This window comes from Micropterus salmoides, unplaced genomic scaffold, assembly GCF_014851395.1.
Source record: "Micropterus salmoides isolate LMB-PRFRI ecotype aquatic unplaced genomic scaffold, ASM1485139v1 Ms_hic_scaffold_13, whole genome shotgun sequence".
Classification (NCBI taxonomy): domain Eukaryota; kingdom Metazoa; phylum Chordata; class Actinopteri; order Centrarchiformes; family Centrarchidae; genus Micropterus; species Micropterus salmoides.
Genome location: NW_024040374.1, coordinates 33,013,024 through 33,028,387, shown reverse-complemented (window position 1 = coordinate 33,028,387; position 15,364 = coordinate 33,013,024). Strand labels below are relative to the sequence as shown.

The 15,364-nt window shown below is 39.9% G+C and overlaps 1 protein-coding gene across 9 annotated transcripts in view; it reads right to left on the bottom strand.

Moving 5' to 3' along the window:
- Positions 1-15,364, bottom strand: part of ptprfa (protein tyrosine phosphatase receptor type Fa) — a 292,974-nt gene that overhangs the window by 186,070 nt on the left and 91,540 nt on the right. For 5 of the 9 annotated variants that reach the window (XM_038716868.1, XM_038716869.1, XM_038716871.1 and 2 more), the window contains exons 5-7: positions 12,860-13,048; positions 6,761-6,778; positions 1,483-1,593 (exon numbers count right to left, since the gene is read on the bottom strand). In XM_038716868.1, coding sequence (XP_038572796.1) covers positions 1,483-1,593; positions 6,761-6,778; positions 12,860-13,048 — 318 coding nt within the window. The remainder of the gene's footprint in view (positions 1-1,482; positions 1,594-6,760; positions 6,779-12,859; positions 13,049-15,364) is intronic. The other 4 variants (XM_038716875.1, XM_038716873.1, XM_038716876.1 and 1 more) reach the window with 1 other exon arrangement.

Below are 15,364 nucleotides of genomic sequence, written 5' to 3'. Positions count from 1 at the left end.
CACTTCATTACCTGTTATTGAGAAATGCATCTGTTGGTGAGAAAATAAAAATGTACATCTGCTTGCACATATGTATTTCCTAGACACACACGCACATAGGCCTCTTTACCAGGAAGAGTCAGTCAGCCTCATTGTCAGAACGACTACACAGGGTTCATACTGAATCATTTCCCTCATGGATGGAAGAATAACGTAAGACTGGAGGGGATAGGTAGGTAGGTTTTTTTGTCACAATATAACAAGTTATAGAGTGAAATTTTGTTTTGTAACTCCCTTCTGCTACATAGCAGACAATATACATTAATACAGAATGGATCATGCATTTGGTAAGTGTGTGTATCTGTCAACACTACTGGTCTCAAATTTATGACTGTATTCTTAAGGACCTCTTGTGGTTGCAGTGATTCACAATTTTTGAAAAACCTTTTATTGACTGCCGACTCCTCACTCTGGCTGATAAGTAAGTATGGTAGTAAACTATGTGATGTTAGTAAAATATGTTACGCAAGATAAAATAAGTCAATGTTGACTTTTGACTTTTAACTGAATCACACCGCTGAAGCAGTATATTACCTGTAGTTAAAATTAGTTGTTGCTCTTTGACGGTATCCATTCATGGCTAGTATGGACAGAAGGAATGATTATAGCGACCAATAACTGAAAAAAATCAAAACCTATACTTTAAATAAAGCTGACTATCTAAGTATGGGGGTTCACATGCTTTAGGGTTAAGACAAGGTGATCTAATATGATTTTTGACATGGGCCAATAGGCATGATTTACAAAAAACTGTTAAATAAAAGAACATTTTGTATTTAGCAAGTAGAAGTAGAAGAAGAAAAACTGCATCAAAGAGCATTTCAATGGAAACTAAGCAGTAATGAGTCACTCCCATGCTTTGAAAATTGCCCTTGAGAACCTGACACTGGTTATGGGTAATTGAGTTGTTTGTTGATAAGGCCTACTTATGCAAAGCCCCAAGGCCTACTTTCACTGTGCTGGCTTTTGTTGCAGCACATCCAGACGACTTGAGACGCTTTAGGGGAATTTCAGGGAATGCTCATCTTCTTCCACATGGGACACGTGTGGAAAGACCCCACACGTAGAACTCCACCTTGCCAAAACAAAGAGGCAGAACTGCAGCCAACCTCTCTTTCACCACTGATGAGTCAAAACATCCCCCTTGTCACTGTGAGGTTAGGCAGGTCAAGCAAACTAACAACAGGGCATTGGAGCAAAATGCATAAATCACCACCCAGGAGAGAAAGACAAGACAGAAAAGGAGATAGAGAGAGCAGGAAAGCGGAGAAATGAGAGCAGAGGCTGGACAGGCATCAACAGGTTTGACGTTCACTGCAGTTGAATCCAGAGAACCAGTTTCCCTATTAGCAGTCAGGAGGCAGAGGAGGTAATAAGAGAGGACCTTACTGTTGGAAACAGCAACCTGAATGACAGTGGGTGCAGGGTCAAGAGGGAGCTTACCTCGAACATAAAGGTTAGCTGGAGCAGAGTAGCGAGTCCCTGCGCTGTTGACTGCCACACACTCGTACTTGCCCTGGTCTGACTCCTCGCTGTTCTCAATCTGAAGCGCTCCTGGGGAGGGAGGCCAAAATGTCACAGTTCAGGTCTGCGCCACAGTGTGGTAGAGGAATCTGATTTAGAAACACGAATACTGGTCCTACACACACTTTGCTGTCCATATCCTTGCCTAAATGAACCCAAATTTGATGCTGCAATATTTTAATAGCATGCCTGTAAAGAAAGTAGGAAAGGCAATGACCATTTATTAGGCTTGTTCAAGATGACCCAGGACTTCTGTCCAACTTGCTTATTACCAGCTGCAGTGTCATTCTAACACAGTCAGTGTTAAAGTGGTGAGTAACAAGGTTGCAGTTCAGAGCCAGGTGAAGCCTCTGCTCTCCACTGACCGAAGAAGCTAAGGATAAGGCTAGCAATATTCTAAATGCTTCTAGTTCTTGCAACAGGTGACGTATTCCTTCATTTCAATGATCTGGAGCACTGTACATGAGCACTGGGAGGTTTGCTATAAGGGATTTTGTGATGTTACCACCTGGATCGAAGAAGAAAAATACTTTTGAAATTAGCAGCAATAGCTTAAAAACCCTGCTTGACCAAAAGCCTTTAGTATAACACTTATGCTCTATTGCATTTCCATTTGCCAAACCTTACCTTTCCTAACCCTAACCTCCACTGCTTTAAAAACCCAGAGTACTTCTTATGTAGTTCTCATTTCAATTTGGGGAAAGAACTGGTAAAACACAAGCTGTAACTTACCTGACACCATGATTTACATCCATTCATTTCAAGAACACTCCATAACAATTTCATAGCACATATACAAACATTCAATATTGTTGTCAGTAGAAATGTTAGGTTTGAGATAGAAAACATGAATGTATTTTTACTGACTATGCAATTATATCTAATTATATATTGGCTGTGAATGTGACATACAGCATGCAGTTCTGCTGTGGACAGTAATATATGTGAAAAAGAAAATGTTAACAATGTACATATTTCAGAATACACTCCTGAAATGTAACATGGGATGGGTTTATAACACAATGTTAAGAATTAGTTGAAGATAAAATAAATTAAAAATCAGCTTTTGAAATAATGTGAGTGTGGCCACATCCCTGGTGGACCTGGTGCAGACCGCGAGCCCAGAGATGGAGGTAGAGCAACCTTCATCTTGGATGCAGCCAGCACGGACATTCTGCCTGAGATGTATGTCCTTAAACTACACTCTCCCTCTCACTCACACAGTATGTAAGTAAGCCTTTTCCCACATATCTCAAAACATCATGTCAAAATTAGAATGAAAGAGCTGTGTATCTTTTTTCAAAGTGCTTAACTTACTCTCATTAAGAGTCACCAATCGTCACAATGTTTCTGATGGTGAAGAGGAGTATGAGGAGAGGAGATTGTCTCTCTCACTGCATATTCAGCACACCTAAAAGGCAGAGGCCTTTTAAGAGAAAATGCTTAATTCTCTCCAGTGAATTGCAAACAGATGCTGATGGATGTCAACTCTAACTTCTTGGCATGAAAAAGGCTAATCAGTGCTGCCAGAGAAGGTATGACTTCTTACAGATGAAGACTATGAAGTCCTCAACAAAATGGTAGAAGCTGCCGCAACTTCCTCTGCCCTTCAAGACGTTGAGCCTTCAAGAATGGAGCTTCCTCTCTCTGCAGCTTCCAAAGACAGCGTGCAGAGGTCAAACCTTTACATGTTAGTGACAAGCAGTTTACAGACTACTAATTATGCAGTTGCGCATTCCCAAAATGCTAATAGACTCACTTCTATGACCTGGCTCACTGGCACTACATGTGCAGTGACATCTCAGAGAACTGACAGTAGTCAGTTTAACATTTAGATAGAGAGGAATGCAATGCTACAGTATTTTTGATCTATGTACAGGAGCTTTATTTATGTTAGCAACAAGCCAGATCATGTCCATATATGGTAATGTAACAACTTGGATATTCATGTTGCTTGTGGTAGTAACCTTCGTGGAGAAGCTGATGGACTGTAAGGCTTTGTTCACGCATGTAGTTGGTTTGGTTTAGGTGGTTACACACCTAATCTGTTAGGTGCAGTTTGCTTTTTTGGGGGGTTTGTTTAGGCTGGTTGAAAGCTGTCAAAAAACTGGACTGGGACCACCTGAAAAGCTTCTAATGTGACTCAGGTTCATTTTCTTTATGGAGAAAGCAAAGCAGATAAACTGTGTGACAGTACTGAGATTGAAGTATCTCTTAAATGCGACTTTAGAAGGAATTCAGGTGCTAAGCTACTATTTAGTCCATTTCCTTATCATGGACACTGTCAACAAGGCAATCTGTATGCGATCTATGTAATTATCCAAGAACACTTGGTCACCATGGTAACACATAATTGTCAGCGTGGGGATTATTCCCTGATACGTTAAGGGGAGTTAATACAGAGATGTGTTATTATGTCTACTTGTTCTACTACATGTATTTTAGCAGTTCCCCATTATTATGTACGGTATAGTTTCTGTCATGGGTCCATAATGTGCTGATGATTCTGGATGACAGTTGCCAAAGCTGTCCAATAAATGAGTAGCCATTCAACGCATGTGACATCATGTTTACTCAACTTGGTTCCTTTCTAAGAAACCATGAACATCACATGAACGAGAACTAAAAACAAACCTTGTCTTCTTTCTTTTCTGTCTGGACCAACTGAAATAAACTATAGGTGTGAAAGCATCCTTAAAGAGGTGGTATTCTGCTTTTTGTCTTTTTCCCTCTCCTTAATTGAGTTATATCTCTTTTTTGTGCATGTAACAGGTTTGCAAAGTGAAAAAGCCCAAAGTCCAGCCCAAAGGGAGTTCCCATCTCCCACAGAAAGCTCTGCTCTGAACTGCCTGAAAACAGCTGGTTTCTAGTCCAGCCCTTCACTTCCTTTACTTGTGACATCACAATGAAAACGCGTCATAAAGCTTGCCAAGCGGCTAGCGGGGTCAGGCACGCCCTCAAACCAAGCTAGTCTGAGCGGAGGCCCTTTGGCTCGACTCGCCTTTGTTTGGGTTTCCATTGTAGAAATGTTGTACCTGTACCTGCTTCCAGGTACTTTTTTTCATATCACCTCACCTCCGTCGAGGTTCCAAGCGAGCTGAGGGATACTAAAATGTAGCGTGAAAACATGACAGACTGCTGATTGGTCAGAGAGAATATTCACTGCATCATCATTGCGTGCGCCAGACAGAGGCCAGCAACAGACAGTTTTACAGTTTTCGTATAGAATTTCATCACTAAATCCACTTCTGAGAAGTTTTGAGGTGAGAAATCAGCTGTGTAAATTTCAAATATTGACAGTTTTACGAGAAGTGATGGCGGAACAAAAATATGCTTGAATATTTAATAATGAGTTGAGGAGCTCCGCGAGTGGCTGCAAGGGGAAGCCTGCACCGACCCGCGGGAGGAGCGTGTGAGGCCGGCCAGCCGCCCGCTCACAGAACCCTCTACTCCCGCCGTCACACAGACCGCTGCAGCAACAACGGCAGAGGAAAACACAGCTGGAAGGTTTTCATACCGCTTATCTGTCTTTACATTCTGAGGAATGTTGAAACGTTTTAACTTAAAAAACAGAAAGCTGTGTGGATCACTGCAGCTGTGTGTGGAAAATGGAGCAGGGCCGAGCAGAGTCGAGTCTATCGATTTGGTAGCATTTTTCGGCAAGGCAGCATAGATCGTCAGAACACCGGCAACAGTTCAACGTTTAGTCCTAAAAGACGATGCGACTCTGACTCTGTTTGGGCCTGGAAATTCACAATCACAACCTGTAAGTATGCTTTATTGGTTGTGAATTATATTTAAAATAAACGCGGCAATATAACTTCACAGACTGTTCGAGTGCGAAGTTGTCATAAACGTTGGCTAACACAGCTAAAGTTATAGCTATAATACTAACGTTACACCTGATGTGAAAGCTACTGAGCAAACGTTCAAATTGTTTGGCCAATTTTTATGTAAAATTGAGTTGAAATATGGTGATTTTTGTAGTGGTTTATGGTAAGATGTGGAACAATGATGTTGTGGACTTGGAGTAACATATACCATCTGCTAGGTTACGGTCACAGTCTGAAGCGGCTTTGATTTGGATCACACTACCTTGTTTCTTACGACCCGCCCTTCTCTGCTTCTGATTGGCTAGTAGTCCTTACCTGGGAACTGCGCATGTGCAACTCCCAACAAATATTTTATACGAGTAACTCTGTAGGTCAAGAGAGGAGCGTACAACACACAGGGTGAAAAGAGGTGCTGCAGCAATGTGCAGTATGAGAAAAATATGGTGTTTTTTGAAAATTAAACCATGTAAACCTGTTCTGGTACAACCCCTAATTATGAACCTGAAAATGAGCATAATACCACCTCTTTAAGTGTTCACACTGACCTAAGAATTGAAAAGTAACTTATTTTACAACCTGTCATCCTGTATCATCACCCCTTCACAGACCTCTGAGAAAAAAAGTTTATTATTATCATTATTATCTGCTCCGAAGCTATAACAGTGCTTAAATAATAACTGCAAGTCACTGCCTGAACTGTCTGCCATGTGTGCCAGTGTCACACCAATGAAACACACATTTTGTGAACATAGAGAGCCTAAAATCCCTATCTCATTATTTGTTAAAGGTGTGACCTTTGTCCTGATCCACTATAATGCAGCAGCAGTTTGTCTTTTAAAGCTGTTCATAACAATGTGAGATAGGGTTAGGCAACATCGGTTTCACATTTTGTCACCAAAATGAGTACTTCAGTTTTGCTAGCTAGTAGACATAATTGATGTTCCGTGGTCTCCTAATGAAATCATTTTCCAACAGAAGATTTATTGAGGAAGCATTTTGTAGATTGATTGTTGGACTTAACTGTAAATGGTATTTCTTTCTAAATGGTATTCTATTTATTTTAGTGCTCACTCTTTATTAGCCCCTTGCTGCCTGTTTATCAGCTGGAAGATCAGTTGGTAACCTGTCAAAGTAAACTATTTTCAGTGATTTGATTTGAGAACATTCCAACTAGCTGGCTCTTGTTTGCGTCTATGCAGAGTTCTGGAAGGTTATGTGGTAAAGGCAGAGAAAGTTTCCGAGCAAGTGGAAAGGACAGAGAGCTGGAAATGGGGACACACTGAGGTGGCAGAGGTGATGGCGGAGAGGGAGCAGTGAGGAGGAGAGGAGGATGAGTAGACATTTTCTGTAACCAGCATTCTTACCTCTGATTGGTGTACCACCTGGTGAGGTAATTTGAATGCAAATAAGATTAGAGATAACCATTAGTATAGAGAGAAAAAGTGAAACAGAGAAAGACAAGAATGGCAGGAGAGCAAATAGAGGAAAAATAGCAAATATTAGAGGTACTGCTCTTCTTACCCTGTTTAAGAAAAACTTATCCATAAATCATATATAGTACTATTTAATGTTTAGTAAGTTAAAATTTTGAACAAAAACTGTGCAAAATGTATTCTTGGTAAAAAACATTTTCTACTGAACAAATTTGTTCCCATAAGCTCTTGATAAGCACAAGACTGTTTCAATAATGTATGTTTTCATACATAGTAACTGCCAGTCTGTCATTTGCGCATCTGGTGATTCACTTTCACATGGTGCTTATTTTTGTTATACACCTAGTTATTTTCTCTACAGAACTGGCATCCTGATTTGATCATAAAGCTCATTTTCCTACACCTGTTTTCCCCTGACAGCACCTGGCCATCAAGCACTTGACCCCTCATTCATCAACAGCGGGTCTGTATTGGTTCTAAACCAAATGCGTTTTTTTCCGCTAGCATCCTGCTGTAACAAAGCAGATAAGAACACAAGCTGCCTACTCTCCCTCTGATGCAATTCAAAGAAACCTGCAATTCATGTCCTGGAATACACTGTTGTGCTGCAGCCTCACTGGTGGAGAATTGTTCTATCAAGTGCCAAAATTAGCATACTGTAGATGTATTTTGGTAACAGTTGTTGTATCATTTGGGTCATCTAATCTTTTGCAAGCATTTTCCCTGTGCACTAGTTATGGCAGAATGATTTAAGAAAATGTATGTATGTATGTATGTATATGTATTAACTAGAAATATTGCAATTTCAACTTTAATCACCAGTATTTCAATAAGTTAAAAATACAACACAGTTTTAAACAAGTTATGATTGTTGTTGGTTCAAACCAGTCAGTCAAGTCTAAGAGTTATCCTGGGCCACTAAAAACACTAAAAACTGGCTTGAAAATTTGACCAATTAAGCTTTACATTAAGCAATAATATTCAAATATATAAGATTTTCCAAATATATTTACTCATAACAGCTTTGTTCATCCTTAGCCACTTATGGTAATAATGACAAACTACAAGTGTGTTATGTGCATATTGTTTTATAACAACTCTAAAGTAAGACATGCCTAACAATATTATATATCCACTGACAACCTCTAATAATAATAATAATAGAGCCGACAGCTCTGCACTTTAGCAGACTGCTTGAGCCATATAGTAGAATCCCAGATGCCCTGATTCAAAGTTTAAATAAGGATATTGTATGCTTGAATGTTTAGCAGAAGATTGTGACATCTCCATCTGCCTGTCAAGATTTGAGAGTCTGAAATGCAGTTGTGAAGTTGAATGGGCTATTTCTTGTCCCCTGGTTCCAGAAGTAAATGTCCTATTCATTTTAGGATGGAAAAATCTAAAATGGGGATAAATGATTAAATCGTTCAGCCCGAATACTATTCATTCTAGTAACACAGTAGTATCGTTTCCTTCTTTAATCTTGCATGTCCCTTGTGTAAGTGATCATTAGTAACTGGCACCATTTTGGCATATCAGGTCATATGCAGCAAACGGTGGAGAGAGGGATGGTTACTATGCAGATGCCAGTGATCTGGATAATCAACCAAGTGGCTCTTGAATTGATAGGAACAAAAACAAGTGTCAGATAGGTGGTGAGAGATTGCAGAAAGGGGACACTGGAAGCTGTGTGGCCCTTGGGGTCTGATGAAGGGGACATCAGCAGCTTTCAGAGGGCTGGGCAATACTAAGACTTGCCATGACTTCCCTCCACAGAGGTCTGACAGCTGAAAGAATTCCACGCAACTTCAGCATGAAATCAGGGTGTCATGACAGGTCCTGGGGTTCAATTGTGAAAAATAATAGAACTTATTATATTTTCACAATATCTGGATTGAATAGATTTTTTCTGTAGTAGTATCCTTAAAAAAGGATGTAGTGATGTATTAGCAGTCCTCATATTTCAATTCAGATCATCATATTAACTTTGCACACAAGTCGCTGTATCAAACTGATTATGCATCATGGGAGATCAATTGAATCCAGCCCAGAACTAATGAAAAATCACATAGTCCCATCACATGGAAATCTGATTGGCTGTTAAAGGGGACCTCCAATTATTTTATACATCACTAACCTTGCCATGGGGAGTGTTACTTGGCTGTCCACGCCCTTAAAAACCCACCAAACTCCATGTTCATTGCCTTTATTACAAAGAAAATTTAACTGAGTTCAGAACAGGTCTAGTAGGACAGCCAAGAGGGAACCTTGAGGTCTGAAAACTGAAGCCTTGTGGAAGTTACTCAAACCTGCATTCTTTGTAACAGCTAGCAGGTGGTGACTCCTCTGATTTCAAAAAGAAGCCCGGTTCCATTACAAACACTGGTAAAATGACTCTACCTCTCAGCTGATTTATGACCTCAGTAAACACTTTCCTAATGTATTTATGGTCTTAGTCGCTAGTTTAAAGTTTAAATTATGGTACCATTTAGAGGAAAATAGACCAGCGTATGCTTTAGGGCAAGGCACACCTTGTGTGAAGTCGCTACCGCTATCTGGTGCTCTTTAAAATTTAACCAGTGCTGTTGAAAAAGCTTATTAGGACTCAGCTGTTCATTTACCAGTAAGTATGTTGTGTTTTAAGCCTGTTTTTAGCTAGCCAAAATTATCATCCCGGTTAAAATCACAGTTAAAAAAGCTTGCTAGCGCCACTGTCTCATCTAAATATGGTCATGTTCGGGCTGCTGGTTGCTAAAAAAAACGTACAGCCAAATGGCCAAACTCGAGGCTTCAAAACAGCAGTCCATCAACTAATGGATGACGTCACATTGACAATGTCTACTTCTTTTATGCTGTCTATGAGAACAACTCACATCACACCCACCCTGTCGTCTTTACATCGGCTTCCCGTCAGGTTCAGAATTCATTTTAAGGTTCTTGTTTTCACATATAGAGCTGTGCATGGTCAGGCACCTCTCTCACCTGCTCCACCCTTAAGTAGTAGATGTTCTGACCAGGTTTACTGGTCGGTTCTCACGCTCGACTGACAACAAAAGGTGACCGTATCTTTGAAGTGGTGGCTCTGACACTGTGGAACTCTCAATTAATACTCTCCAGTGGCAGGCGGTATTCTGAGTAGGGTATACACTGCTGAATCAGGATCTTGATGTTTTTCTCTCCAGCATTGTTATCAGATCCCAGGGCAAGCAGTCACAGTGCTTGCTGGTCGAGGATCTAGAGAGTCGATCACTGGTCTGGTTCACATCATTTTTCGATGTACAAGCTTTTTTCATAATTACTGGCAGAGCAACAGAGTAACCAGAAGACAGATGATTTTCTTTCCTTTTCCAAAAGAGGGCAAACGTCTCTGAAGTTAAAATGAAGCTATTAATGTTTCTTAATGGTTCAAAGTCATTTAATAGGACTAACTAATAATGAACAAATCTAATCAGTCAATCACTCACTAATAATGAATTCTATTGAAACAAATAGATTGTAAAATTGTGGAGTGCTGATTTTACACACAGCTATATATTTCACAGGCCTTATGTGGCACAGGATAACTCAGATTTCTTAAGGAAGTCAGCCATCTGTGCTTGGTTCTGTGGTACTGCATGTGACGATAGGGCCCTATGAACCAAATTGAAACAAATTGCCATGCTGTTCGGTTAATAATACATGACATGTTTGTCCTTACCTAAGGCCGTGACTGTGACTTGGGAAAATCCTCAGAGTGGACTTCAAAGCCAATGAGATCCTAGAGCCTGTCTCTCAGCCTTTCCTCTCTGCCTGTGTTGAGATGAGTGCAGCCACAGGAGGGGCCCCAGGCCCTCAGTGATGGAAAGACTGTTTCTTACTCTTGCTTCAAGAGCTGGCAAAACAGTTTGGCCCTGAGCAGCCGTTTCAACATTGTGTAGGTGCTTGCAACTTTTGGCAAGAAACAAACATTTCAATTTTCTCACAGAAAGTGAGAGAAAGGGCAGCTGGCCAGTTGTATGAAGCTCGGTTATTCAGCCAGCAGCCATCCAGCTTTGCTGTGAGCTGCTGGCCATCTCCTCACAGAGCTGCTTCAAACAGCTGCCTCTGCTTTAACATTCATCACTGTCTGCAGTGTGTTGGTACGCCAATTGTCCCACACAGGTGCTGCTAAGGTAATTACTGAAATCCATGATGTCCTACTCAAAACATATAGTGTTTCTATCAACAATATTGACAGTTGTACTATTTGAGAATTAATTTTCAGATCTTAAACTTTCAGAATTCATCAAATTGTTATATTAAGTGGTGTCATTTATTTTTTGTGCATTGATACCCCTCAACCTGAGTGTATGGCCTCATGTATAGTAGAAAAACATGATCATTCAACTGATTATTTCATGTTTTGTGGTCACGCTCATACATTAACGAATCCTATTTTGATCATATCACACCAATCTTAGCTTTGCATAGCAGGGTTGTATAACGACATTAACATTATCAGACAGTCCAACTCTGTTGGGGTCTTTAAATCCAAACTTAAAACTAATCTTTTCACATTAACTTTCACTTAGCTGCTTATTTTTGATGCCTTGTAGCTGTTACAGTTCCGGTGGGTCGGTCTCTGTCTCAATTAATCTATTAAGCCTAGTATAGTCCATGTTTGTCCTTCCGACGAGAATACTGGAAACCTTCTGGAAACCACTGCATCTGTTTAACCCTCTGTTTGTGTCCCACAAGCATAGCAGTGTGCCTCTCTCATTCTTTCTCTTTAGTTTCTCCTCTGTGTCCTCTCTTTTCACTCAAGCTTCTCTCTACTGGACCATCAGCCATCCTCTCTTTCTCCTGCTGTCAGTGTCTCTCTCCAGATGTTTTGGATCTGGATCCTCGTCCTCCAGGAGATTTAGCCTCTCCTCTTTTCTCCTCTTGCTCGATGTCCTCCAGGATCCATCTTCTTCATTTATGTTACAATCTATTTATAATTTGTCATTTCCTTATGTTAAGAATATTCCGTACACACATATCTATTGCATATCTGTCCGTCGTGGGAGAGGTCTCCCTCCTTGATAGTTATTTGGGCAGTTTTTCCTGATCTGATTCGAGGGTCTGGGCACAGAGGGTGTATTTACAGGTTGTAAATCCTCCTCAGGCAAATTTGTGATATTGGGCTATATAAATAAAATTTACTTGACTACTTGACAAAAAATGTTTGATTAATTACATTTAATAAATCATGCTTGAAATCATATCCTCAGGTAGGATAAAAAATGTTTTAACATTAACCGTGTGATTCCTAGGGTCGGGGACAGTTTGAAATGTTTTAATACTAATGCTGATACAAACCCTGGGTTTCTGTATTGAAACTCTTTCTTGATACCTTACTTTAAGTAATACAAACAGTTGATTAATTAAAGCAACAAATATATTGTATGTATTGTATTGACAATAATTTTGAGGTAGTAATTAATCAAGGGGACAATTAACTATTTCCAGCTTCTGAAATGTGAGCATATATAATTGATAAATTGCAAACTGATAATGTTTGTTATTTTTAAAATGAAACCCAGACAGGTTTATAAACAATAACAATAATTGTAAGTTGCAGCTCTAGCAAAAGAATTTTAAATTTTTTCATTTAACAAAAGAAGCCAACTTCTTCAAATGTAACTGTTGCATACAATACCATTGCATTATCAAATACAATTTGGTATTTTACAGTTTGAAACTGGAATCTATGGACACATTTCAGTTAAAAAAGTACTGAGGTTTGGTACCCAGCCCTGCAGAAATAACTATAAATATAGATGACTTATTTGTGAAGCTTGCAAGTTCTGTCTTCCAAAACATGCAGATATTGTTATACATTATACATGCTATAATTGTCGTGATGTGTGGCTTCCTCCAAATCTCACCCCAATTCCACCTGTGCCATATTTGAGTTTCACAAGCTTTTTAAAGGCCAGTTGCCTCATTCACCAACACCTAAATATGCAGCTAACCGGACATTTGCTGAAAAGAATTCTGTGTGTCAACATGTTGAGATGAGCACTTTACCTGAACGCAGCTGTTTTATGCGTCCGTTGCTGCTGCTGATGTCCACAGGTAGGAAGTCTTTGAACCAGTAAATCTCTGGGTCAGGGTTGCCGCTGGCTGCACATAGCATGGTAGCTGTACGCGTTCTCTCCACAACCTTCAGCTGGGGCCCCATGTCTATGGTGGGGAAACCATGAGGGATCTGGTCCTCTGTGACAGAGACAAACAAACATTGACTCTGACAGCTGGATAGTGGAAAATGACATTAAAGACTTCAGTCAACCATCAGATGTGTTCTTCAGGCTAGACCCTGTAGGGACATTTCCCTGCGCAACCCACAAAGTTGAGCTTATGAGCTACCCCTCATAAAATTCAAACATAATAAATTTCAGCACTTATGTAAATATAGCTTGGCCTCTGCATGATTAATCCTTCTATGGAATCTTTTGTCAAAGATCTGTGTGAACGAGAGCGATGCAATTGCACCCCAAGTGCAATTCTGCATTCTGAACGAGAAATGCCCCTACCATGCTCACATAATCTGACACGTTTAGTGTGGTCAACTGTCAACTCTGTCAAATTATGGATGAAATATATTAAATCATAAGTTGAAAATCCCATTACACACCTCTGTCTGTGTGACTGAGGACAGACACAGCAACAGCAAGAGCTGTACACACCGCTCCAACCCTCTCATTCATTCATTATACATGACTTATTTGTAAATATCACACCCAATAGTTAAGGGTACAGATTAATGCTAGATGTATTAATTATAAACACCCTAACATGTGGAATTTACATCTGTAAAAGATTCACATATAGAGTACATTACACAATGTCTCTACAGTATATTGAACCTGCATTATTTTTATCTATTGTTCCACCTCACACACCCTGTGGCCCCAGTAGGACTTTAATGTGCAGTTGATGGTTTTGGGTTTAGCATTATTTCCTGTTTTATTTTTGTTAAACCCTTCCTTGTGTTTACGTCTCTTCCTGTCTGTGTTTTCTTCTGTGTTATTCTGTCCTAGTGTAATTTATAATTTTTTTTTCTGTTTTCCGTTTTACTTACTTACCTCTCTCCTCTTATTTCTATTTACTTCACTTCCTGCGTTTGTGTTTTCCTGCTTGTTTATTTGCTCCACTCTGATTGTTTCCCCCTGTGTTTTGTTAATCACTTCTCTATATTTTCCCCTTCTCATTTGTTTGTTCATTGTCAATCGCACCAGCCTGTCACACATGCCTGGAATTTTGCATTTCTTTTGGATTATGGATTTTGGAATGTTGCCTTTTGCCTACCTCACCATCAGTGGACGTTTGCCCCACCTAATTACTAAACACCATAAACTGTACCTGCTCCCCCTGAGGGTCCTGCATTTGGGTCCAAATCACTTGTGTTCTCCTGTATCAGCGTTTGACAAGAGTGGAAGGCTCTCCACATAAGGGGAGGGTATAAAGAAACAGGTTAACTGTGAGACACTAGTGCCAGGAAGTACAAGTCTTGTGTTGCCTCAGTATACCTGGGTTTGGGCCTTAAATGTGGTGGGTGGGGCTAAAAGTTGTTGGACACATAGGTACCTCCCAGAGCAGGAGACTGACTGGAAAAGTAGGTATAACAAACCCACAGTTGCCAGCAAACTCTAAAAAAATTACAGACCAGGAGGGGTTAAATTGTGTAAAACATGATGTCAAACTTCAAAATCTCCTTTTCATTATAGACAGGACCTTTCTATTTTCATACTGAGCTTTTCTGTTTTGACCATTTTCATTTAAGCTCCTTCACTCCAGATTTTTATTTTCAGTGTGCCATTTGACGATATTAATATTGATGTTCTTTTTCCTTGTAGAGAATTTTAAACATTCCTCTCTTTAAAAGGACAATAACACAACTTTTTCTCACATTTCAACATGCAGTGTGACAAGCTCACTGTGCCACACTGGGACAGCCTCTAATAAAGAGCTTAGAAGGGGCTGTGGGGAGGGAAGGAAATCCTGATGTGACAGATCAAAAATTTAATTCCAGGGAACAAGGGAGACATGACAACCAGGTTGGCTGACTCCCAATGTCAAAAAACATCCTCTTCACTCCACACCATAAGCAAACTAGACCAGTTATTTGTCATGGCTTCTGCAGCATTAGAGCACCTGTGTAGAGTTACTGTTAGGGTACCAGAGGGGTAGGGTTGGTTATCGTTTAAAATGCTACCAGTACCCTTAAAGTGATACTGATGCCAATAGAGTACTTCATCCATACCTTGCATAAACTGCCACCTGTTGAAGCCATAGTTGATTGGTAGCTTATAATTATTTATTTTTTTATGTTAAGGTTATCTATTTTATTTTATTTTTTTTCTGTTTCAAATAACTGTTACATAAAAGTATTGGGAAATTGTATCAGATCGCTCCTCATCCTAATTAGTTCATCCTCACGGGTAGTATTATACGGGGAAAGACTACAGCTAGCGAATATTTTCATATTTGAATGAGAGAGGAGGAGTGAAATAGTTTATTGACCAAATAAGT